At 37.7% G+C, this 27,409-nt stretch overlaps 1 protein-coding gene and 1 pseudogene across 4 annotated transcripts; both read right to left on the reverse strand.

Annotated features, from left to right (window-relative positions):
• Nucleotides 1–1,857: 1,857 nt before the first annotated feature.
• On the reverse strand, nucleotides 1,858–14,314 carry LOC143851732 (ultraviolet-B receptor UVR8-like). 3 transcript variants are annotated; one of them, XM_077361219.1, is made up of 11 exons: nucleotides 14,066–14,314; nucleotides 11,461–11,558; nucleotides 11,279–11,363; nucleotides 9,226–9,357; nucleotides 8,908–9,138; nucleotides 8,501–8,740; nucleotides 7,871–7,914; nucleotides 3,405–3,587; nucleotides 3,176–3,266; nucleotides 2,393–2,436; nucleotides 1,858–2,294 (listed from the first exon to the last, which is right to left on the reverse strand). In XM_077361219.1, exons 1-11 carry the CDS (start codon nucleotides 14,235–14,237, stop codon nucleotides 2,172–2,174), a joined length of 1,443 nt encoding a protein of 480 aa, XP_077217334.1. In that variant the 5' UTR covers nucleotides 14,238–14,314; the 3' UTR covers nucleotides 1,858–2,171. The 3 variants fall into 3 exon arrangements, with proteins under 3 accessions (XP_077217334.1, XP_077217336.1, XP_077217335.1); XM_077361221.1 differs by having other exon boundaries at nucleotides 11,485–11,558; nucleotides 14,066–14,309; XM_077361220.1 differs by having other exon boundaries at nucleotides 8,501–8,746; nucleotides 11,485–11,558; nucleotides 14,066–14,309.
• A 4,459-nt stretch (nucleotides 14,315–18,773) lies between these two features.
• On the reverse strand, nucleotides 18,774–27,090 carry LOC143851148 (BTB/POZ and MATH domain-containing protein 3-like; annotated as a pseudogene). The gene is made up of 4 exons (XR_013236225.1): nucleotides 26,335–27,090; nucleotides 23,236–23,584; nucleotides 22,013–22,289; nucleotides 18,774–19,223 (listed from the first exon to the last, which is right to left on the reverse strand). The product of XR_013236225.1 is annotated as a BTB/POZ and MATH domain-containing protein 3-like (transcript).
• Between the last annotated feature and the right edge of the window lie 319 nt (nucleotides 27,091–27,409).

The following is a 27,409-nucleotide window of genomic DNA, read 5'->3' on the forward strand; positions in this document are numbered from 1 at the left end:
GCACGTTGGTCTTACACATGTGTGAGATCAAGATTATGTAGGTGCTCATGAGGATCCTCATTCTATTAATGATCATTTGTACTAGGGCTGCACCAAAAACCGCCCAAACCGAACCAAAGCGGGCCTTTCAGTTTGGTTCGGTTCGGCTTTCCTAGGCATTGGTTCGGTCACGGTTAAGATTTTTACCAAACCGATCACATCGGTTCGGTTGACGGTTTTTTAGTTTTAATCCGAAAATGAACCGAGCCGAACCGATGGGAAACTCTACACACCCCATTTTAGCCACTCCCTGTAGACGCCCATTTTTGGCCGCCAACCCACCCCACCCCACCCACTCCCCCCCCCCCCCCCCCCCCCCCGCCAAAAAAAAAAAAAAAAAAAAAAAAACTCAAAATTGCACCTCCTTTCTTTTGTCTTCTTATTAAAGGGCATTTTTGCCATTTTGGGTAGTCTAGGGGTACTTCTGTCATTATAGTCACCCTAAGTGTATCACCCTAGATATAAATGCAACATAAAAGCTTCATTTGAAGGAGGAATTTTTAAAGCTGAACCAAAAACCAAATAAACCGTGAACCGAACCGGTCAAAATCGGTTCGGTTTGGTTCAGGTATACCTCCCATCGGTTCGGTTACGATTTGGATTTTCTCCAAACAGATGGGATCGGTCCGGTTCAAAAAATCTCCCTAAACTGAACCGGACCGTGTACAGCCCTAATTTGTACTGAACTTATAAATTTAAGCTCTTGATCTTCCATTTTGTACTTTGGTCTCAAATTTTATCTTAAGGCGGCATTTGTCAACATAAAAATGAGACTTTGAGTGATTTAGAGCTGCTCCCGAAGTTTCTCGAGTCGCAAATGCACCAATTTCTCGCACGAATCATGGGCGAGTCTCCATGGATCGCTTAGACAAGTAAGATGGCTAGTATTCCAAGTTCCGGTGTATGCAATTCTTGCACATAAGATCATTAGGGGTGTCAGTGGATCCAAACGGTCCGATGGATCGTCCAAATCTGAACGTTAATGAACGAGATCTAAACATATGAATATGATCCATGGGGATAATTCGGATCATCAAATCTGGGATCCAAAAATTTTTGGATTGTGTACGGGCACACCTCAGATGCCCATTGGATAGTCATGATCCGAAATGGTTTACAAAAATACCTTCCAATTTTTGTTAATGCTAACCGTTCTGTGAAGGTATTTTGGTCAAAACCTCTCTTATCACTTAATGAATCGGATGTGAATGCGATTTCCCTCATTTCAGTCGTTTCGTTTCATTTCATACTTGCACGAAGGAAAAGAGAGAGGGGTTTTGTTCTTTATGCATCATATTCTTTGATAATAGTAATACATTGTATTTGTGTATGTAATTTTGATTAGTTTTATTGTTTATAAGCATTATTATACACCTAGATTAAACATAGATAAATTTTTAATTTAGTTGAAGAAAATGGATAGAGACACTAATAGTGGAGTGCCATTCTATCTCTTAAAAAAATTAATTGTTTACTTAGCTTAGTGGGACATAATAGGACACTCCGATGGACGGTCCGAATTAAAATAGATCGTGATCATGACGTGGAAAGTAGGATCTGAAGAAAAATCCGACTCCGACCCGACCGATAAGGAATTTGAATGGATCGTGACTGTGACGTAGGTGGATCCGACCCGAAGTGGATCCATTGACACCCTTAAAGATCATTCTTCTTAATAGGAAACCATCCAACTTTCTTCGATTGGTTCTCCAGTAAATGGTAAGAAGACAGAACAAAAGGAACGTGTTAAAAATACCCCCTTGCCTTTTGTTACCATACCAAGCTGTTATATTAGTAAACTTAAAGAAAATATGCATACAACATAATGGCATTTCAGATCATTTAAACTGCAAAGAAAAACGTCTGAATTGTGTATGAAACTAGTGATTTTTTTTACATCAGTAATATTCATAATTACATCTGGGAACAGATATTTCCCATTGCAGATGCTCATAAAACAGTTTATGGCATATCATGACTACGAAAGAATGACTAAATATGCATTTAGAAACCTTATGCACATATTACATATAACATAATATGCACATTCAATTGCATATGAGAAATTGAAAGGGACTAACATCCTGACAAAACTGTTGCGCGAATTGCTGCTTACTGGCTTGAATTTGAGTTCAAGTTGGGGATTCGGCCAGCAACAGTGTGTGCCACCACCCACATGAGACGTTTTTCAGGATGCAACCATCAATGGGGACCTGAGAAGGAATGCTACGGTCTACCACGTCGCCTAACCCAAGCTGTTACAAGCAATGGGAAAACCGTTACTATAATTTTCTTATTATCGAAACTAATGAGCAGAGGAAAGGTGAAAAAGATTGAATCTAATAGAGTTTACCTGGCCATACTTGTTCCATCCCCAGCAAAACACCTTTCCTTCCTCTGAAGAAGAATCACAGGCAAAGTTAAAAGAATGTTTGGTGGGTTATAGAGAGGCCTAATTTTTATTGTCACAGGCATAAAAGCATATAGTTTTCAATTTGAGATTATGTACATCTTGAACGGTTTTGTAATACACATTAGTCCATGCCTGCACTCAAATATGCATCTCTTTTGCTTGGAAGAACTGGGAATGGCCGGAATTTGCACTTGGAAATTGATTTTTCTACCCGGGCAAATCAATTTCTGCGTGAGTACAAACTATTATTTGACTGAAAATTACATTTGTTTTGGATTTTGAGAACCGATTTTTTAGTCCAAAACTGATTATTGGACTCAACTTGAAGCTCAAACTGGACATGATGAGCTCTGAATCCATGTCATCTTGAACTGGACCTGATGAGTTTTAAGTGCATGTCAACACAAATATAGTAAAAAACTCTTTTGAATTCTTAAACATTATGTTGTAATCTGAATTTCAGAATGATTTGAGTACTCAACTTATCATGTACTTGAGCAAGAATTTCAAGCATACAATTAAGTTTTTCGATTCATAGACTAGTTGATCGAGTTATTTTGGAGTACTAAAAGAAATAATCTAACAACCGTATAATATGACCCCAATCTTGAATGAATCATTCAAATCAATTAATTGATGTAGTGGAGGATAAGTGAGGAGTAGGAACAAAAATTAGAAATTCTTCACCAAGGCATTTTATAAATCAGATGACTCAAAGCATACCTGTGACTACAGCGCTGTGACGTGCTCCACAAGAAACTATTTTGGCATGTTCGTTTTCCAAACTTGGGGCCTCCAAAAGCCTTGGAAGTGTCTGAAAACAAGATATTCAACGCAATTCAACATTTAATCTCACATGCATTCGATGTAAAAAGCAATGTGACATAATTCATGACTTCTTCCTCAGAGAAAAACTTGCGCGGTTCTCCCATTTGATGGTATTAGAATGTACCTCAGCTTGCTCAACACCAGTCCCCAACTGCCCAAACTGATTTCCACCAAACGCATACACATCCCCATCCGCAGAAATGCATACTGTATGCCACAGTCCAGCGGCGATTCCTTGCATGTGGATACCCCAGAGAGATGACACACAAGTAGGACTTAATTCATCATCTGTGCTTCCTTGCCCACACTAGTCCAAGAGAACACCATAAGAAAAAGAAAAATAGAACTGTTATATCATCTCCATGTAAGATTGTAACAGAACATGCCACAACTGAAAGCATAAAAGCATTGTCGCCTGGTTATGATGAACCTCATCTTGAACATTTTACTGTGCTTTTCTCCACCTTTTCTACAAGTCCTACATGTCGATGCTGGAGCGTATTAATAGTTTGGAAGAGCTGGAGACAAGTCTAATGGATACAGTTGGAAAATAAAGATGACAGAATGTCGGAAGCATGTCAAGGGAAAAAGCAGAAAACCATGTGTCGTAACCAGCACATATTCTTAGGAACTTCGAAGTATCTGTCCAATGTTCAAACTTATATTAAATCAAAGGTATCAATCACATACTGCATGGATTACTTCAGCATTACTCACTCAATATGGTTGCACCATTCGTCAATGAATTATAAACTGTATAACCGAAGTACTGATTTATACATTTGGTTCGCCATATACATAGATGATTAAATTTAAGAATGATGACTAAATAAATTTTACAAGGCAGCAATTTATCCACTTGCAAAAACTAAGCACTGATGTCAATTATTCAGCAACAGGTGAACCAGTAGATGGTACAGTACGAAATCAAATAAACAGAGGATAAACCCCACAGAGACTTAAGTATATCAAATTAATTTCGATCACTATGCTGTTACAAGGTTGTGGCCTATCTCCAGATATCATACCACTAGTTCTAGGGTTCACATGGCACTCATCTGTGTATATCTACAGTTGTAAACCACAGGAATCATTTGAGATTTCAATTTCTTATTTTTGCATGATTTTCCAAACTAAGTATGGGCTCAATTTGTTATATAGCATGGCAACGCATTAACTGTTGAAGAGCTACTGCTCTTCCAATAGCTTTATGCAACGGTTTGCAGGAATACGACTGATTCTGTGAAGGTTGTTGGGTCATGCCAAGCAAGGTTCAAAATATCTACATCGGTCAGCATATCAGCCAGTGGCTGAAATGAGTATAGTACGAAATACAAAGGATAAATGGAATTGAATAAGCTTTCCCCCTTTTTTCACAATGTCTGACTTGAATGTGAATTGATATGGATTTTTTTAACAGATAACAATTTCATTAAAGATAAAATAAAATTACAACAGAAAATCATTGGGTAGAGGTTGCCCCAATGACCGGATCTACTCTATTTACACCACTTTTCACAACTATATCGGCGAGGTAATTTGCACTTCATGGAATTTGCTTAAAACGAATCTGCCTATCTATGCATCTGTCCCAAATCGTATCTACAAAAACGGCCAGTCTCCATGGACCTTCACTCTCTTTCTTTGTCCAAGCAATAATATTGCAAGAGCCCTTCCACGACCGGCTACCCATCACACATCTCATGAAAAAATTTCAACCCAATGAAGACCCACTTCAGCTTCATTAGGATAAAATCCCTGAGTAGGATCTCAAAATATTGTCACCAGGATTGCCGATGGTACATTCAACCGCTGTAGGTCAAGGGCTGCAAATCGAAGAACCATCAAAGTTCAGCTTCAAACTATCTACTGCAAGAGGCTGCCATCTAGCTTGGATGGATTCTCTTGGATCGAAAGTCCAAAAATGCTCCATCCGACCTCTGATCATGTAAGTAAATGAAATACCCTAGCTCTTTTTTCTGGATTTAGCCCACCCAACAACCATAAACTTAATTTTCATCAAAAGCCTGAGATTTGTAGATTTTGTCATTAAAATTTATGCCATTCCTCTCATAGCAATCATAGCAGATGATGCAAAATATGGCAAAGAGGGCATACTTCCACAGGATCTTGTCAGGGGGACCCAAGCCTTTAAGATTTCAAGTCTAAGATATATCCTTAAGCGATCTAGTGATGACCCAACTCATTCCAAACCATCTTAGACTTCTCTGACATATCCATTGGCCGACCTTGCAAACATATGGCACATGATCAAACACCTATTTGTGAAACTAAACTTCTTCTTCTTGAGATGATATTGAGTGTTTATCCTCCTCAAGGCATGCTATCCAAGCAGAAGTGATGATTCGGGGGCAGAACAGGTGCTGCCCAAAGCCTGCTCCAAAAAGTATGTGAAGAATGAGTGGTGCTATGAACGATCTTGAAGGACTTCCTAGTAGATGCCCGTAGGATCCGGGACCCAAATAAGTTTATCTATCTCCACCTGTGAAACAAAGGACTACTCCTACACAAAAATCAAGCTACTGATACAATCAATTAGCTCCTCCATATTCCTACGTAACTCTCAACACCACCCCCCGCCCCCACCCAAAAAAAAAAAAAAAACACCACAAAAATCTCGTACACTCTTTCTTTCTTTTCTAATCTATAGAGCCTCAGGAATCTATGACATAGACATGCTCTACCTAGCCGGACATCTTCCCAAAAAGAATCCCCTCCCCTTTTCACACTCTAAAGCCTAATCCCCGCCCAAAACTCCTATTTCTTAGCTTCTCACCTCTTCTTGCATCCCCATATTTTCTTACGATCATTTTTTCCAATCTTGCTATTCAAAAATAAATAAATAAATCCAATCTTTCTCATTGCTGAATCTCCACAACAAGTTATCGAGACTTTGTTCCTTAGGGTCATATTGCGAGGGTCGAGATCACCATCCTTCTTGTCTTTGCAAACCATCTCTCACTTGACTAGATGCTTGATGCTTTTACCTTCCCCTTAACCCTCCAAAAGTTCTATAGACGTCTTCCAATTCTTTTTGCCACTTTAGGAGGAATACCACAACCCAACAGGAGACCAAGATAAGAGATTGAAAGCTTTTATTTTTAGCAAACCATTATACTCGCAAAATCTTTCGCTTTTGCCTCTTCAATATCACATCCAATAATTGAGCTCTTTTTCAAATTGATCTTGAGACCCGACACGGCCTCAAACCGTTGTAAGATAATCTTTAGATTGCGAATCTGCTCGCTGTTAGCCCCACGGAAAATTAGCATGTCATCATCAAATTGCAGGTGAGTAATAGTTCCCAAGCCCTCGTGTGAACTCCCATTATCAACCCAATAGACATGACCCTAGCAATGACTCTGCTCAAGGCTTCTCCAACCATGGTGACGAGAAATAGGGATAGGGATCCCCTTGCCAAAGGCCTCTTGAGCTAGGAAAGAATCCTTTGAGACTCACATTAAAGATAATCGAAAATGAAGATGGATCACGCATCATAGATATACCTTTGAACTAGGATATGTGAGTCACAAGGCTATGCGCAATATGTCATAAGCCTCAAATGGAGCTTTTGAGTAAATCATTGTACACCAATTAGTCAAGTGAGTAATTCAACCAAGGCTGATGCTTGGACCTAGCTTATGACAACTGATTAAAAAAACTGGATCGATGCTAGGGCCATACGATACTATTAGCAGGACAGCATAACAAAGGCACTCTAACGATCAAAAAGAATAAAATAACATACTACAAGCAACCAAAGTATTACAACTCCTAACAGTGACTTCTTAAATCTCATGGGTAGCTTCTGATAATTGACATCAAACATCAAGCATGTGAGCAAATGGCTACTACCATTCTTTTCGGGGCGGGGAATCAAAACAGAAGGGTTGAAGCTGTGGATAGAAAAAGTTCCAATTTAGGAAATGGAAGATGGATAGAGGATGCTTTCTTCCATGTACAGTATTCCTATTCCACCTTGCTTACTGTTATTTATTCAATATGTATTTCCAAGTAAACAGGTGTAAGGTTTTCTTAATTAGCTTCACATACACGAGAAAAAAAGTAAAGAACTAACAACGGAGAAACAAAAAACCCAAGAAAATCTCATTCACTAGCTTGCAGGATTTCCAACTTTTCTCAAGCTTGACCAAAGTGGACCTATCAAGCAACAAACCGGTGCATTTAGAAGGAAAAATCTGCTTGCATCTTCATTCATGAAAATGCAAAATTCATTGAGTTATGTCCATATGGCCTCCTATTCAATAACCAAAAGCTAGTTTTAACGGTCTAATCCTCTTGAGTTCACACTCCTAGCACTATGCAGAAGTTTATAGAACCAATAACACCCCCTCTGTCATAACAATCAGGGCAAAGCACATCAGCATGTCTAGTGAAATCATATAGCTCAAGCAAACAACAAAACCTTCTATATCAAGGGAATCATTCAATTCTAGTTTTTGAAAGGGAGTAAAAGTTCCCAAAATCAAAGCACCTCCAATGGATATGCCATAAAAAGGAAATCCAAGAAATGCATGGCAAGCAAAGAACATAGTAAACGGAACTTACCTGTCCATAAAGCCCCCATCCAAAAGTAAGCACTACTCCAGCATCTGTTAATGCACAAAATTATAGTTTAAAACAATATTAGGAAAAAAATATGATCCACAAGTTTAAGGAACATGTGTCAACCCAATAAAATGAAGAGAACCAAGCAAATTGCATGCTAGCAAAAGAGCGACCATGATAAGAAGATCCAACACATATTATAAAATAAAACATAAGACAAATAGCATATGTATTTTCCTTGCATAGAGAAGATGCAGATTTTAGTAATAACCTGGCATGATTAAACTAGATAATGATATGTATGAAAAAAAAAAAACATTGTTTAAAATGTGGAAGTTACGGTAATGCCCACCAAAAAATCATTATCCAGCTCAAAATTCACACAACCACCCAAACGCATGTCTTTAACTCCAAAATTGGAATGATTTAACAGCATGTCTCCATGTCTAAGGGAAAAACAAAACATCAGCTCTTAATTTTACGTTTCTATTGAATTAAAACCTATTAGTAGTAGGATCCTTTGAAAGGCAAAAGTCAAACAGAAGAAAATTCAGTCACGGAATGTAACTGAAACACAAACATTAAGCTTTATAAACTATCTGGGATGAAATAAGGCCATCACTCACTAACCTGTGATTACTGAACTATGCCGGCCACCACAAGCAATGGCCTTCACATAACTTCCATTAACATTATAAGCCTGCCCCTCAGAATTCATGCTTCCTCTCGGACCTGATGGAGTTCTGTCTTTCCCATAAGCAGAAGTCTCAATACAAGGTACAGGATGAGGAGAGGACACCATACGGATCCGAGAACCCAAACCTAGCTGTCCTTCCCCGCCGTAGCCCCAACCCCAAACCTGACCTATATCTGAAACTTTAGGGAAAATAGAATATGTAAGCTTTTTTACCTCTACATAATTTATTGTACATAATTTCATGCTTTGTAAATAATGTGCAAAATAAATGATCTTAAAGCATAGCTACATTTATAACCTTGCCTTGGACCTTCCGTACTTCGTAAAAGAGAGGCTTTACCTGACAATGCTAATGTATGGCGTCCACCAGCAGCAACTGTGGCAATCCTGACCCCTGGATTCAGTGCTACCAGACATGGCAATGCTGAAAGGGTTTCATCACCCGATGTTGAACTTTCAGGAGCCTGCTTAGCTGATGATAGTCGTCTACGCTTTGTACTTTCCTCACCACTTCTGTTCTCATAAGTAGATACCACACCAGTTGTTCTTGAAACTTGAGATCTGGGACTCACTGTAACAGACTTAACCATTTATTGAGTTAGTATGCAACAAATGAAGAGGGTTTTGTCCCTAATAAATTGGAATTAATTGAAATTACCTTGTTCACTCAATAACCCGCTCTGTCTCTCAAGTATATCCTTTTCGAGGTTACCCCCTGTAGACTGATCTCCGATGACTTTCCCAGAGGGAACACACTCTTTCCAACCCCATGTGTAGACTTCTCCACTGTCTGCCTTTTCAGAGAACGCAAATAAATTGCTTGACAACTTAGGATGAGTAATCCAAATAGTGAGAGAAATTCAGAGGCCATGGCATGATATATAAACAGCAGGCCCTCTAATGATTAATATTTCATAAACTTTTAACTTTTAATCTTACATAAAATTTTGAGTAACCAAATCTGTCCCATGGTTAAATCTAATAATCTCTATAATTTTCTAAGTTAACTAATAATAATTTTTGGGTGTTCTATGAGAATATTGGATATTAGAACATAACTATATATGTATCATAGTCACAATATTTGTCTCAGGAATTTCTTGGCAAGGGTGTATCAAGGGATATTTTAATTTTTTGTTATTTTCAGGTTTATAACAGGAACAACTGGGAAAATAAAGCATTTAAAATATATAAAAATAAGCATTTTAAGAGCAAAATTAGGATAACAAATAATATCATGAATTTATCAGGATATTTTCCTGATAAAAATAAAATATTAAGACATTTCAGTATTTTTTAGAATCTCGGCAAAATTTTGGAATTTTATCGATCTATAACAGCAAAAAAATCGCTACATTTTCAACACACACACACACACGCGCACACACACACACACACACACACAGATATCTGTGACTATGACATGTATTATGGTCTGAGCATACAAAGACAAAAGGTATGCATAAAAGTGATTAATATGTACACCCAAACAAAAGGAATGCTAGGGAATCCACCCAAAAATCCCCTAACCTGCGCTCACATCCTAACTTTACCAACTCAAGAGGTCTTGACATAAGATGATATGCTTGAAATAACTGAAGAGGAACTAAAATTGCAGTGACAGGAGAAGAGTTTTTTGGATGCACAGCATGCACACCAAATTAATCATTTTCAACACTTACAACCCGCCGTTACCAGCTCAAAAAGTCCTGACAGATGAAGATTTGTTTACACTTTGCAATAACAAATTAATGTGCCATATAAGAGGAAGGAAGACACTGATGAGGAATAACAATTGCAGTGACAAGGAAAGAGTTCTTGGATGTACATCATACACTCCAAATAGTCATTTTAAATTAGAGAAGGAAGCAATTACTAAGCATAAAATCATTAATCAAAAGAGGAAACAGAAGAAAAGAATTAAATGAGCAAGCCACACATTAGCAAGCATCATGCTTAAAAAACAAAGCACTAGGAGCTTTTCATGTAGTAACTTATACTGTGCATGAATGTCCTTTTCTTCGGAAGGGGGTTGCATCCATGTACACATGTACAGTGTTCCAAAACCCGGACTCGGATGAGAACACAGCCATGACAAAAGGGAGTTGACTGAGTCAAAGATTGATGCGATCAACTTTTCATTAACTAGAGTGAGCCAAAGGAATTTTGATTTGATTTGGTTGGCAAAATTCGGACCTGGATGAGAGCTCGACCAAGGTAAAAGGGATCCGACTCGAGCGAGTCAATGGTTGACGCAAGGAATTTTTAAACAGTGCATTACATACTTGAAAACAAAGACTGAACAAGAAATGTGACGTTTTCATACAAATATTATTATAAAGAGACATCTTTAATGAAAAAGAGTATAGAAAACTAATAAATAATACCCTAATACGTTCAAAGTCTCTTTCCACGGCAAATATTATTTACAAGAGGTCTATTGTGCCCATACCTTATACAAAAACTAATACCTAATACCCTAATATGTTCAAAGTCTCTTTCAACTGCAAATATCAGTTAATAGAGGGCCTACTGTACACACATATTATACGCTTGTCAGTTCATATGTCTGTCTCAAGAAGTATGTAGAAAATTCGTGTCCACAGTTCATGCTACTTGGCAGGTTTTTGCCCTGGACTTCTCTTTTTGTCTAGATTCACTTATTCTAACAAAATTTACGCATTACCAATCATTAGGAGAACAAGCATAACCTGTAACTGCAACACAATGGGCCCATCCTGCTGCTGCCTTTACTATGGAAGCTTCAGTTGGAAGAGGAAAAGGCTCTGGAATTTCCTGAACAAAATAAAACAGGAGAGGACATTTTTTTGAAATGGAAACAGGAGAGGACATTTTAATTTGATGAGAAGAACAAATTGGTCCAATCAAATACATGGAGCACCAAACACCTCACAACCTCATGCTTCCCTGAAGTCACATAGCTTTGACCCAGATCATCTGTTGAGCCCCATGTGATGAGCTTTCCTGATTCTGATGAAACAAGAAACAGTTGCAAGTGACATTCACTAGTTGTCAGTAGATTTAATCCAATTTTTTTTTTTGAATGGCATTATTCAAGTTGAAACAGATTTAATCAAAAATTAAAAGAGAGTACTTCAAAATAATATGCCAAATGTCTTCTGAAATATTAGCAATTTGAGAACACAAATGTTTGTGGTGCATTTGGGAGGCTCGAATGGTAAAGAAGAGGAATTGATCGACTCCTTTCGAGCAAAGCAGAAGAAGCCAAAATGATCAGAGATTGCGGAATCTGGTGGGAACTTATATTATTGGAATAGACTCAATAGTAGTCGCATAGGGAAAGTTTATTTACATCTGATGCTCTACCAGATAATGAAACATAAGGAGCTGCTCAAACATTAACATGCAATATCAATCACCAATTGTGCTATGGTGAGAAATGGAGTTTTGGGAACCATCTGCTCAAGATGGGAAATCAAAGGGCATGGCTTTTAGATATGTTGTGAGGATATATCATATAATGATGGCTAGCTGGTTCACCTCATCGGAAAATTTAACTCTATGGAAGGTCTCTTGGCAATCCAATTCCTGCCACCGTGCATGGGTTGTTTAGTGTCAAGAATGGTGACGTGGTTTAAGTGTTTTCAAGTTCGACTAGTGTCAAAGATTCAAATGAAGCAGAGGAACCTGCCTTCGTATTCTCAAGAAAGGCTTCCTGGTATGCTTAGTGGAAGTTGATTCATCCAACTCTATCGGATGGCATCTAGGTTGGGTTCCACACCTTGGAAACTGTCAAATGCTATTGAAAAAAATTTAAGATTTTAGATGACATTTGGATTTTTTTTCCTCACTTTTTTAGAGAAACTGACGGGATAGCAAATGATGTTCCAGGTAGGGTGTATCTAAAGTTGGGCTCTTTGTGGAGCAAGCTCTGCCTCTTATGTTTCCCATTCTTCCATGATAATTTTATTATTACATATCAAACAAAAATAAAAAATAAAAAAATTAATGTGCTAAAAAATCCAGGGGTCTGAACCCAAGAACATAGCACAAACAAATTTTCACTCATTAACTTACTCAAGAAATTACTTTGGAAATCTCTACTGCAATGTTAGCATATACATCTAGGTCTGTAGTCATGCATCTTGTGAATACATGGGAGCATATACAGAAAAAAAAATGATATCTGTCTGAAATAAATCAAATGGAGAAGCTTGAAGAGTATCTTTTCACTTTTCCTGTACTTTTGCATCAAATGAACGAAAATACAAGCCAGAATCACTGGAAAAACAGAGTAGGGAAGAAGCATCAGAAATATCCAAAATGAAAATTGGAGAAAAATCAAGCTTGAATATTAAGAACATGCAGTAATAAATCAGAGACCGAGTAAAATAACAGAAATTGCTTCCGAAACACAGAAAACAAACAAAATTGTCTAGAAAATCAAGAAATTGCTCAAATCTCAGAAGCCAACCCTATATTTCTCCTCAAAGCAAGAAACTGCAATGAGAATAAAATAAAATAATATAATTTAACTCCATCAGTTGCAAAACAAAGCGGAATAGCTAGAAAATGAGTCTTAAGACAGATTTAGATTGATCAATAGCATTTACTACTAAAAGTGAAGAAAGAGATGACAAAGAAAGACGAAAAATCAAATAAAACATTTTAAAAAAAAGAGAGTAAAATAACAGAAATTTCTTACGAATCATAAAAACCAACCAAACTTGTCAAGAAAATTAAAAAAACGTTCAAATCTCAGAAAGCTATATTTCTCCTCAAAGCAAGAAATTACAATGAGAATAGAATATAAAAAAATTCAACCCCATCAGTTGCAAAACGAAGCGGAATAGCTAGAAAATGAGTCAAAAGATGGATTTACGCTTGGATCACTCGATCAGTAGCATTTACCACTAAAAAAGAAGAAAGAGAAGACGAATAAAGACAAAAAATCAAAGAAACATTAGATTTAGGCTTCGATCACTCTCAGTAGCATTTACCACTAAAAATGAAGAAAGAGATGACGAATAAAGACAAAATATCAAATAAAGCATTAGATTTAGGCATCGATCACTCGATCAGTAGCATTTACCACTAAAATGAAGAAAGAGAAGACGAAAATCAAATAAAACATTAGATTTAGGCTTCGATCACTAGATCAGTAGCATTTACCGCTAAAAATGAAGGAAGAGAAAACAAAAATCAAATAAAACATTAGATTTAGGCTTCGATCACTCGAACAGTAGCATTTACCACTAAAAATGAAGGAAGAGAAAACAAAAATCAAATAAAACATAAGATTTAGGCTTCGATCACTCGATCAGTAGTATTTACCACTAAAAATGAAAGAAGAGAAAACAAAAAGACTAAAATCAAATAAAACATTAGGAAAGTTACTGAAAAAACAGCCATGGCAAATCCAGATCCGCCACAAGAGCTTGCATTCAAGAATCTACACCATAGAGAATCCAAAAGAAGATCTGAGACGATCGAAAATCAAGCCAGAGATCCCTTACCAGAAATCGCCATGGCAAATCCACATCCACCACCACAAGCATCTTTCCACGAATCTCCGGGTAAGGACGCCGGGAAAGGAACGACGGTCGGAAAAAGCACTGGTGACCTTTGCGGCGAAACTCCGGGAAGATATCCCCACATGAAAACCACTTTCTCTTTCCCTTCTTCCATTTTTTTCCAACATGAAACCCTAGAAATTGTTTCCCTTCTTCTTACTGGAGGGATGTGTGAGGGAGATTTGGGGAGCGTATCAGGAGAGCCACGTCGGATACCGACGTGGAGAAAAAGTACACGTGGCAAGCGATAAGTCTGTGGAATAGTCTCGACAATTCCTGGCCACAAGTTGCCGAGAAGCTTCTGGAAAGTCGAATGGCGAGGCGAGTTCGCGTGGCCGTATGATGTGGTGCAAACTGTCCTCTGTTCTAATGATTGCGACTTGCCACGTGGCTTACGACGAAGGCCATAGCTTTCGCCTTTTGGGAGTGGACTACACGAGAGTGACCAAATGCTTCGAATGAGGTTGGAATAGAATTAAACACGGGAGTTTGATACAGATATGACCTATAATTTATAAACGAGCCGTAGATATTTGGATGGTAATCGTGGCCGTCCATCTAGTGGGCCCAGTTTTTGCTGGCTTTATTACGAAGATGAGTGATGGTGACATGCTTTCGAAATGCCTTTCGGTCTCACCTAAACCGAAATTTCGGCCGAAATTTTGAAATTTCAGAAGACATCGGACGAAATCAAATAAAAGAATATTTTATCTCTACAGAATTTTGGGAAGACATTAAATAATTAATAAAATTCGAGATTTTTGTGTGAAATCTCTTTGAATTTTGGACGAAATTTCAGAAATTTCAGGACAAGGGAAATTTCAACCTAACAGTGGAAATAAGCTACGGTTTCAGGTATGTGTGATTTCAGTTTTCGTCTCGACCAGAACTCAACATTTCGGATTTCGGTCGAAATTTAAAACCATGGTGGATGGATGGACACGAGCACTTTTCTCTTTTTCATTTAAGTGTAGTATTTGATATTTGCCGACCACAAAAAATATTTCATGGAATATTCGATGGCATTTTGGCAATGGCTGTTGCATGTGAGAGCAGCCACACAGGCTCAGATTTTGTCATATTCATTTAAGTCATCTGAGGTGGCTGCTCTGACATGCAACAGCCCATCCCTGAAATGCCTCATGCAATGGTCCCTAGCAAATCCCCTTAGCAAAACGTGAGATGGGAAACAAAATGGGACAGGAAAAATTAGAGTTTAATACCGTATTGCTTCAAAAAAAAAAAAAAAACCATAATAAAAAAATGAAAATACAGTATAACAAAATTAAAATTAGCTGACACCACTTAGTTTGGGACAAAGGCTTAGTTGAGTTGAGCCCATAGCTTTTACCGCTCCCTCATTCCCACCCTCTCTCGGGATTGAGCCCATAGCTAGCTCAATTGGCTGAGGCTTATACCCTCTATAACACCCCCAATGGGCGTGTTCGAGAAGGGTTTTATTTCGTTCGGGTGAGGATTAGGCCTTGTTCATTTAAGATTATGACAACCAATTTTGAGTCAAAACTAATTATTGGACTCAAAATTAAATATAATTTGCTGGGGCACCATGCATGCAAAAGGCATGTGGGGGTCACAATAATTTGGTGGGACACCTAATTGCACCATGACTGGATGATTTTAGGGACTGCTTGGATCTGCGGAAAAAAGAAAATTGTGGGGGATTGTTAATTTGGTGGGACACCTAATTGCACTGTGGGTGGATGATTTTAGGGACTGTTTAGATCTGTGTAAAAAGAAATTATGGGTAAATTCTATAGAAAAAAATTCAAGGGTCTAGTAGATTTGCAATTTTCCTTCAAAATATAGAAATTTTTTAATTCAAATTCTTTTTTTTCAGTGACTGCTAACCTTACTCATTCCAAATTTGAAATTAAGAACCCATGTTAAAAGGGATTTGGCTCTAAAAAGTTGAACGGGTCGATTATTTTTGGACCTTGGTCGAACGGATGGCAATTGGATATGGTGGGCAAATGGATTCCAATTCATCAAAACCAATGTGAGTCCCATTTCATCTCTCTCTCTCTCTCTCTCTCTCTCTCTCTCTCTCTCTCTCTCTCTCGATCGAGCGCATACAGGTTATGATGCAGGTGCATCCAGCCGGTCGAAAGCTTCAAAGACATGATCGAACAATTTGGGCCTTGAGATCAAACACCAAGCCATCGGATCAATCCCGAGATATTGCCCGATCATTGTATTCACAAGCCGATCACCTCAGATCGCCAAGAGTTCAAGTCCGCATGCAGATCAATGGCGCACGTTGATCCAAAAGCATATAGTGTTTTAGCTTTATTAGAATTTCCTTTTATTATTATTGTCATTAGAAATTTTATTTTTATTAGGATTTTAGTTGGACAAATTTTATGTGTAGAGATTTTAGGTGTTTCATTAAAGTTGGGCATCCAAGGTTACCAAAGTTTTAGGGAATGTGAGAAGTTTTAGGAAAAAAAGAGAGAGCTAGTTAACGAAATTAGAAGATTTTGTTTTAGAGTTTTAGTAGTTTTGGACTTTTGGGATATTTGTTTTAGAGTAGGAAACGTCCACCAGAAGTCTTTAAATAGACATGAATCATGTAATCAAATAGGGGCTATTCAATTATGGAATAAAATTTGTTTTCTTTATCCCCTTCACAAGGTTCTTGTGAGGATTTGAGTTTTGTTTTGAAGAAGATGATGCAAGCTTTCCATGGAGAAAACTTCACATTCTCTTCTATTTATCTAACCCTGTTTTGATGCAGGTTTTCAAGCTTGTTGAAGGCAAGTTCTTATCTTCTAGAGGCATCCCTTACCTGCTTCTAAACCCACCCCAAAAACACATCCCCAACAGTCCCCTTTCACCCGCTTGATTGCCGCAACATCCGTGCATCAAACGCTATCCGCCCCCGCGTCAGGTTAGTATAACATGTTATTCTTGTGACACGGTACATGCCTAGGGGACCTCCTCTAAAGCCAATTCAAAGTCCATATAAAGCTAACAAACTGAAGAAAAAAGACTTGCAGATCAAAATAAGCTAGCAATGGAGAGCATGAAGATGAGGAACAACAGCACCTTTCAAATGCCCCTCCATTACCCTAGATACACAAAGGAGGACTATCAACACATGCCGGAATGGAAGCTCGACAATCTCCTCGCCGATTACGGATTGCCAGTCGCTGAAGATATTTCCGACAAGCGAGAATTCGCCATGGGAGCCTTCCTATGGCCAAATGCCGCGCCTTCCACTACATTATCTCTTGAAAATTCAGTTGGGGCCCAAAAGAAAGCCTAATAAGGCTCTTCAAAAGCCATGGAAATGTGTTTTAGCAGTGATTCCATGTATAACTGACTTGCAATCATGCTTCTTCTATTTTTTTTGTTTTAAGGAAATGATATTGGCACTCTCTTGTTTTGATAATGGTACTACACACTTTATTGACCATTTTTTTTTGTTTTAAGTAAATGATATTGGCACTCTCTTGTTTTTTCCAATATGGGATATTTCCACCCTCTTACCTAGCATTTTCATCCCTGGAAGTAAACCTTTTTTAAGAAAAGACAAACAAAATGTGGTGAAAATGCTTTTAAAGGATGTGGAAATATCATTTTTCAACACAAAAATACTGTTATTTTATTTAAAGGTTCACCATCTTCATGCAATGATCGACCATTGGAATTCATTAAATTTAAAGAAGAAAGGCTTTTTAGAGATTGTCTCTAAGGGGCGGTTTCAATGTTTTTCCCCATGGAAAATAAATTTTGGAGTTTTTCGTAACATCATTTTCCACGGAATCTTTTTTCTAAAATAAAAAATAGTCTTGGTTTTCAAGGAAAACTGCAAACATGTTGGACTCTGGAATTTTATTTTCCATGTAATATTTTTCCATAGAAAATATTATTTTCCCTAATTTTATACAATGAGATGATCAGGTGTAACCTAGCATTTCGACGGGCATGAAACAGCCTAATGATCTCAACCCTTGACACACACCACCCACTGTAGGATTATGCGCCCCCATTTTAACGTGATTTGACATAAAAAAAATAAAAAAAATTCATCTACCCATTTTTTTCATGATTAAGTAGTTTCTCAAGTGGTGAGAGAGTTGTAGGGAGAATGGATGAAGGAGAGGCGAGAGGGCACAAATGAGTAGATGGTGAAAAGTGGCTAAAAGGAAAAAAATAAATCAAATTTTGGTGGAGTTTTTTGTTTCCCTGTCGTTCAGGCTTTTCTTAACCTCTCCTCACTTAGTCCCTCTCGTGTCTATCCTTCTCTCACCGTCCTTCACAATTGGATTGGATGAGTTTATTCCAGGAAAAAAAACATTTCATGGTATCCCGGCAACCACGAATTTTTGGCAACCAGGAATTTTTTTCATGATAAATTTAGTTTCTCGTGAGAGGTGTAGGGCGAGTGGGTGAAGGAGAGATTTGAGAGGGCGGAATGAGAGCAGAGGGTGAGAAGTGCCTGAAAAACAAGGAAAAAATAAATCATACTGAGTGGAATTTTTTGTTTTCACCCTTTGCACTCATTTGTGCCCCCTCTTAAATCTCTCCTCCCACTCTCTCTCGCCGCTTGAGAAACTTAATTTATCACCACAAAAAAAAATCATGATTGCCAAACATGGCCTAAGTATCTCCCACTTTCCATGAAATCTAATAGAAACTCACAGACAGATTACTATTATCATTACCTCAAGGTGCTACAACTGACTAATAATTCCAACCACATGCAACACTGATCCATTTCTTCTCACCCCTCCCCCTCCAAAAAGTCCCCCTCCCTCCCATGAAAAAAACAGAGATTTCTTTTAAGCTCTACAGATGATCCTGTTTAACAGAGAATCTGTGTAGGAGAAGAGACACAAACACAAAAATACAGAGAGCTGAGTTGCACTGCATGATGACTAGAGTCGCCCTCGCCCCCGCCTCCCATTCGGATCAAACCCGCGTTCTAAATTAAGCACAATGTTACTGCTATCGCTCCTTTTCTTGTTCGTAGGGCTAGCGGTGTCATCGTCAACCACCGCCACAGTCTCCAACAGCTCCGACAGTAGCGTCGGACATGTATCCTCCGAGTACCCAAATCCTTCTGACTTCATTACCACTGCAACAAAACACAAGAAAAAAACTAAAACAATGACCGACAATTTCTGTTTACAAAGAACTAACAACTATACTTGCAGCAACCTTATGACATCTACTAACACAAATAAATGAAAGCTTTTCTGATCCACTTGTAGGAATAAACCAACATGCATAAAGCACAGCCCTGGTTTTCTTGGCAAAAAATCATGGGAAATGATATCAGCACAACCTTGTTTTAATAATTGCACTAACCGATCTTGCCTTTTATTATTTAAAGAGCTGTCAACAATTATTACAGTTCCTAAAAAGCTCTCACAAGCCAATTAAAAAAGAAAAGACAAGCTGAGTTTGTGCAATTATTAAAACATGGCTGTGCTATTATCATTTCCCAAAATCATATATTTCTATTTTCCTTCATAATTTTCAGAGGAATGATCCTTGGGACAAACTATATTTATAATAAGGCCCAGTTTACTATTAATGTATTATATTAGATACAGAACTCTTCTTTTTAATTTTTTTGACAAAAAATCACCTCTGAGTAATTGAAAGCACAATGCATTTTTTGCCCGAAAACTTCATTCCAATAAAAATACCAATCTACGAATGTTCCCTAGAATTTAAAATAAATGCCTGCAGGTAATCAGGTACACAATATGCAATGCAGCAAGTCCCCTGACATTAATATTAGTGGTTGATCTCTCATCTCATACTCCACCACAGTATGTTGTTTTGATTCAGTCTTTCACCTAACATTACCTAGCTACAAACTCCTCAGTAGAACTGACACACAAGCCTTTCTGAATCTGGTTCCCTCCCTTAACTAGATACGAGAGCTTTTCGCTAAGAAGCTTAAGGTGCGTTTGGCAGACCCTTTCTGAATCTGGTTCCCTCCCTTAACAGCAGACCTGCAGTTATTGCACAAAAGGTTGGCAGCTGTTGGAATTTGGCTTGGATTTGGAATGCCATTCCACAATTGGTTGCCAAAATAGTATTAGACTCCCCTTTGCCTCCCTTAAATGTCTCCCATGCAATAACTGCTGGTCTGCTGAGGTGGATTCCTTATCCCCTCCTTGTGGCTTTTAAACCAAATTCTTCCAAAAGCAAGAAATTTTGCTTGAATTTTCTAGGGAATGATACTCTCTCTCTCTCTCTCTCTCTCTCTCTCTCTCTCTCTCTCTCTCTCTCTCTCTCTCTACATTGGTAATGACACCCCCTACTTATTCTCCTACTCTGAGTATATGCTGCACAACCAAACACTATTCTCCGAGGTAATTCCAGACAAATAAAAAATGCTTGTCTCCTCCTTTTGACTTCTTATTCCACTACTCTCCAAGCCACCCTCGTGCAACCGAACATAGCTAGAAAACCAAAGGACTTCCACCCTATTTATTCATATAGGAACTGAAAGACTGCACACAAGAGATGGTGGTATTTGAGCTGAATGGCTGTTTGAAATCCTAATCATTTGACAGACATAGCAATTGCTTAGAAAGTTCTTGTGCACCAAAAATATCTGCATTGCCCTACAAGGCTCTGCTAATGACCAGTTTCTTTAAATCTTCATTGGACTTATTCATATTATTCAAACAATCGTATTTTCTTCAACACATCGTTGTCAGCTAAATCTTTTTATCTGATACTGCTACCTCTAACCATCATTTAGCTTCCAAAGCTTCCTTGGATTTTTATTTTTATTTTTTTGAATAATTGCTTGCTTGGTTAAATACGACCCAATGTCTTTTCCCCTGTTCAATTTCCATTTAGCATTTCTCCCCTTGCTAATATTATAGAATTCTTCCCAAGGTTATGCTAGACATAATTCTCCAGATGAACGTAATCAAACAAGATAGAATATTTTCTAACTTGTGGCTAACCACATCCACTATCTATTAATATTTTAACACCACTCCATGGGGGAGAATAGTGCCTTCCATATTTTTTTTCAACCCAGTGCTTGTGCATGGAGGTGGTCTTGCCTTTTTTGGTTCCACCAACAAACTTAATCTACCTGATAGCATTCTACATCAACATTCCTGGGATGCATTTACAACATATTCATAGTTACTAGCATTCCCTTATCATACCACTCAAAAAAGTTCGATTGCAGCATAGGTCATCCTGAATTGGCTTATTCTTTGTTGCATGCTCTCAAAGACCTTACAATGTGCATTTTCAAGCAATCATTAAATTAATATAGTGCATCGAGAGATGGTATCTAAGAGTTCCTAAAACCCAAACTACTCTCAAATCTAAAACATGGTGAATTTTCCTGTACAACCATAACCATAGGGAGCATTGAGCAAACAATAATAGACTTTTAATTAAAGATTAAAAGTAAAAAGACATCAAGCATTTCTACCCATTCCAACACTGACAATCTATAGCCTCCCTTGCACTTTTTTGGTCAGTCTCCTTCCATTAGTCAAGTGAACATCCCCAAGTATACCTAACAAATGAAACTACAACCACTGATTCCTTCCTCAATGCATTCAACATGTTAATTTTTGGTCAAACAAAATATTCAACTCTTTATATTCATCCCCTAGTTGCGTCCTCGCAGCCTAAATGTCATGTTTACTTTTGCTTCCTAACATAACTCAGTTATGATCATTGTACAGATGGCACTGCTAAATTGACTCCTAATCTTTTCTAGCTTTTTAAGCATTTCAAACACTTCTGCTGAAGTAAAGATTCAGGGCATTCAGGGCATTTTCATTATCCCAAGGGTGTATGTGAAATATCGAGGGTTCTTTCAAATTTTTTTACCAATAGGAATAAAACCGAAATGGTAGCAACAACACCTACCTCCCAAGTTTGATGGAGCTGCTGCGAATTTTAAACAGACAGACTTCAACTGAGCACAACAGTGCTTCTCTGCCAGGGCCAACGTCGCTGCCACAGTATCTGAACTGATTTCTTCACATAATTTCGCTTCGCACAGTAATTTCAGCCGATCCAAACCATAGAGGTCTGCTACAGCTAGCAGATGTTGTACCATGACTGTGGATGTCCACATTTAAACTGAACTCGTAAGCTCATGATCAACAGATAGCTCATCTGAGTACATAAATTGCAGCATGGCCTGTGTCACAATATGTAACGCCAAGCTTAGTTACCATAAGGCAAAATAATAAGAATGAAAAAGCAACCATGCACACAAGCTTGCATGTACACATATTCATGGCATGATGACAAGAATATATGCATTAAGCATGATTCAAAATTTCCCATCCACCAACGCAGATCCAATCTATTTTAGAAACAGATTTTTTTCACAGCAAAAAAAAAAAAAAAACAGATGTTATGGACCACATTCTCATGGATCACAATATCTGCATCTGAGCCACTAATTTTTTTTTAAAATGAAATCTTATAGAAAAGAAAATAACTTGATTACTTGTCCACTCTTTATCAAGTTTATAACTTTTTACAGTATACATTCTAACTCAAACAAAAAATATGAAATGGAACTTTGGAAGAACCAATGATATAGGTGTACCATACATAGATAAGTTACAAATGTTCAGAGTTTACCACTATTATTAAAAGTAGATTCACGTCTGGCCTGATATAGAGGTACTGGTGTCGGATGTCAACAAGTTCTGCTAACAACAGGAAGCCTAAAGAATCCATATATCTCTAAATCTATACAATAAAAATTGCATATTAACACTTTACACAAAACAACAACTAAATACATAAATAATTCAACAACTGCGCAAGACTCACAAGTAGAAGAAAAAGGAAGAATTGAGCTTCTACTAGCTAACAGATGAACATTGTCTGATACTACAGCCTTTGTTTACACAAAACAACAACTAGCTACATAAATAATTCAAAAACTCCGCAAGACTAACAAGTAGAAGAAAAAGAAGAATTCAGCTTTTCCTAGCTAACAGATCAACATTGTCTGATACTACAACCTTTGTTACTTGCAACGGACCCTATAATCCAAGGAAGAACGAAAGCATTTTTTTGAAATAGAACCAAGGAGTAATTGATCAAATAGGAGGTTTTAGAAGTGATACCTTGAAAACAGGAGGCTCCATATCCTCCACTACCACTTTGTCCATGTTTGGATTTCCATTCGAACCAAAGAATTGGTCTCTGAATACCGGAGAGCGAGCAGCAATTATCAACTTATGAGCCTTGAATGTCTCATCACCAACCTCAAAAACTATGTCAGAACTAATGCCGGATTCCAACAACCCCTTAAGACACTGACCCATGTCTGAGGGTGGTATGGATATGGAATACTGTTTGGGCCCCTCAGTCCGAGTTCTGACAACACCCACTGTGCAATGAATGGCAAGGCAATCATCCTTGAGGAAATCTGAAGATTCTAGGGCTGCTCTTCTGAAGAAACGCTTGTAACCCCTAACGATGCACATAATAAATCATTTTTCATGGAAATCAACCAAAGTGGCAATACATGTGATCTAAGCATACAAATTTTAACAGAAAGCCAAAGTGAAATCCATGTGATCCGACCATACAAAAAACTCATGGCTACCAATGTTTTGAATTACAACTATCAACTGAAAGCCAGGTGTTTCGGTCATTTGATAAAGGAAATTTATGGATTACAGCCTAAAGATACAAGTTTGACTACAAAGAACGCCCATTTTTTTTGTTTCACAGTCAGCTTGACTAACAACCAAATTAACTATCAAATCATAGACAAACTTAAATTGCCAGAGTGGCAGAACTTGTGATATTATGAGAAATATGATGTCACCGGCTTCTATAATCTGCCCGGAATCAGTTCCCATTAAGAAAGAATCGGATAAATCTACATGATTTCTTTATAGTCAAGCTTACTTTAGCCTGTAAGATATGTGTGAAGGCATCATTTCAAAAAAAAAAAATGTATGAAGGCATTGAACATATCAGATAAATCTACATGACATCAAATTACACTAGGGGATAAAACATAATGATATTGTTCTCACAAAGGCAATTGGACACGGACTATCTTCATATTTATCTTGAAATTCGCAGAAATTTATTTACAAGAAAACAATAGAAATAAACTTTCATGAAGATACACCAAAAAAATTGCAGATGCACCAAAAAAAGAAGGAAGCAAAGAAGATTTGAAGGTTGAGGAAAATTGGAGAAAGAAGTATAAGGAGGGAAAGGAAGGGATAGGAGGGGAAGCTAGTGGCTGGGGCAGTCGTGGACTGCAACCCAGTCACTCGACTGGGTTATCAATTAACATTTGTGACAGAATTGTTTTATGTTAAACAGTTAATAATTCCTGATTCATCCAGATTTATTGACAGTCTTTACCATATTATTGCCTGAATTATTTAGCCTGTAAACCCGACAAGCACTATTAACTGTCCAGATCTGTCATTCTTCCAATACCTGTCATAACAGTCATAAATTGTCTAAATCCAGCCTTATTCAACAGCCTATTAAATCCAAATTTGAACCCATATTTATATAGAGATTGTTTAGATTGCTTGCTTACATCACTTGGCATCAAAGCTGCAAACTAGTCGTCCCTTGGTACCCGTCCTACATCAGTTGGTATCAGAACTATATGAGAAGTGTTTTTGGCGTCCATCCTACATTTTTGTATCACCCCCTTTGGTATGAATCACATGCAAGTAGATGAAAAGTAAAAGTGATGAGCGGGACAGCAACTGTGGATTTTGATTTTACGAAGCAATGGATGTTTTACATATTTGAGTTGGCTTGGGTTCCTTAGGATAGGCATTAATGTCTAGGATTGTTTAGGATTATAAGACTATATTTTAGTTGTTTTGTTTGAATAGAACTGTGTTTTTGTTAATATTGAAGCTAGAATTAAATTGGAGTTATTGCCAATGATATCTTGCTTATTGTTTTGATTATTTCTAACAACTAAAATTCAGATTTCTGCGTTTGTTCGAACTTTCCTGGATTCATAGTTAAATAATGTGTATGAGCCTATTATAAGCTGGAATTTCGAGAGCATTGAATATTGAAAATGGGACGCTTGGATAAACCTTCTCAAGCATGAGACAAAGAAATGGGCATCCAAATGAGGACATTGTATCAATAAGATAAACAAGAAACTAAACATAAGTTTGCATCAATTTCCTTAATTGAGATTTATGAATTTGTTAACAGCACAAGCTATTTGAACTCTAAAAACATGAACATTACAAGCATCAAATTTACCAATCAGCAAAGAAAAGTATCTAGGTTAGGAGGAAAAAAATAAATGGGTAAAATCCCAGAAAGAAAAATAAGCCCGATCTATCAAACTTTCAAGCTATTGTGAGGAGCGAATTAAAAGAATAAAACAAAAGGTGAGTTTGATGCACAAGTCGGAATCTGTAGCAAGTGACACTAAATCTAAGTGGCCTAAATTCAATAAAAGCACAAATCAATTCATCGATTCCAGGAATTCAAAAAGAACAAACCAGAAATTCAAACAAAAGAAAACCCAAGTCTTCCATTGCAAGCAAACTTACAATAACTCATCTAGGCTAACACACCGTTCAAAACTTAAGTTATAGAAATCATTCCATGGATAGTGATATGTGCATGTTCTTAAGGTGTATAAAGGGTGAGTTAGAATCATGGTTTTAAATTTCGGACCGAAATTTCGGATTTCGGTGGAGACCGACACCGAAACCACTAAAATCCGAAACGGTCATTTATTTCGGCCAAAATTCCAAAATTTGACCCAAAAAATCTGTTTTTTTTTTAAATTAATTTAATATTTCACCGATATTGAATAAAATATTACTTTGGATTTTTTTACCAGATTTTGACCGAAAATTCGAAATTTCAGGGTCCGAAACTGGAAGCGAAACCGAAATTTTAAACCTTGGTTAGAATGTAGTAATTATGTGGTTATGCCTTGTGTGCTTTGGCTGCAAATTCTCTCCAACTCCTTGCAATACAACTATTTAATTTCAAGAACAAAGATAGTTACACGTCATCAATTTATTAGCCCACGTACAAAACACATCATCAATAACTAACACCCACCACCTTAAAACACACAAAAGGCGTAACCACATAATAACTATTTTTTGAATTCTACCCACTCACATGACATTGGTGAAAAATTTGTGAATGTAAGTTACTAGGGCACGAAAAAGCAATACTAAGAATGTAAAAGTTACCACATGCTCTCTTTGCATTTCAAAGTATAAGGCCCACTTTCTAGGGGATGATGAAAGTGACTATGAACTTTGTGTTTCCCCTTCCCGCTCTGGTCCAACAGCGTCAGCTCAAACAGTGCCCGCACGTCAGTATTATCACTTGCCAGCACGATGAAAACCGAAACATACAATGAGTCGTCCTCTGGATTTTTACCGTCTGGATAGAAGTAAATCCCCCACTCATACCCTCCCACCGTAAAAATATCACTCGATAAATATTTCCCTGATCCCATCCCTTTGGCCAGCGAGTAGTCCATGATCTTAAACCCGTGCGAACCAATCACTGTCTCGTTCACAGATTTGGAAAACGAATCATTTGGCAATGAATTTGAAACAATATCCGCCTCGAATTCCATTTCATCAGATACTTAGAAATCAAACCCTAGCATGAAAATGGCACCGCCTGAGATCGGAATCGGCTAAAATCCCCTCAAATTCGCATCAGATTCGGTGATTTGTAGGGTTCACGGGACCGAAATCGGGTTAAATTAATCAAAACGATAACGGGAATGGCCGGGACTGGGGGATTCTCGACGCGAATTTTTCGAAAACTCTCGACTCAAAAGCGAAACGATGCGCGAACCCTAATTCCGGTTCTTTCAGTGGGATTTTAATTCAATCGCCAGTCACGGTAGAATTTGTGGTTGTCGTATTGGATTTTGATAATTGATTTTGAAAAAGTGATTATTCGGAAAATGATGGAGAAACCAACGATTCATGAGGGGAGCCACGTGGTTAAGAAAAATCACTTTCATTACTTTGATAATCAGTTTTGGAGTCAGAAAAACAATCACACGAACCAAAACAAACAAGCGGATTGAGTTGCACTGTCAATCGGACGGCTAGGATCATCTGAAAAACGTAACTTTTTGGTAATAAAGACTGAGGAGATTACCATGCAGAACAGATGAAGGTGTTGTGGAATGCTTATACTATGGTGATGGGTGATTGACTCATTATTACTCTTTCAAGGTCCCTCGAGGTTTGATGAAGGTAATTGTCATTTTTAAGGGCTACCGATGTTGGCACTCCCATT

The sequence above is a fragment of the Tasmannia lanceolata genome, unplaced genomic scaffold (genome assembly GCF_043159265.1).
Source record: "Tasmannia lanceolata isolate RefF3 unplaced genomic scaffold, GAP_Taslan_0.1 ptg000018l, whole genome shotgun sequence".
Taxonomy (NCBI): domain Eukaryota; kingdom Viridiplantae; phylum Streptophyta; class Magnoliopsida; order Canellales; family Winteraceae; genus Tasmannia; species Tasmannia lanceolata.

Excerpts from the sequence above, each read along its gene's own strand:
- LOC143851732 (XM_077361219.1), bottom strand. The coding sequence starts at position 14,237 with ATGGAAGAAGGGAAAGAGAAAGTGGTTTTCATGTGGGGATATCTTCCC. Across the intron at positions 7,915-8,500 it reads GCATAGTTCAGTAATCACAG|ATGCTGGAGTAGTGCTTACT; the intron begins GTTAGTGAGTGA and ends GTGCATTAACAG. Across the intron at positions 2,437-3,175 it reads TCACAGCGCTGTAGTCACAG|AGGAAGGAAAGGTGTTTTGC; the intron begins GTATGCTTTGAG and ends ATTCTTCTTCAG.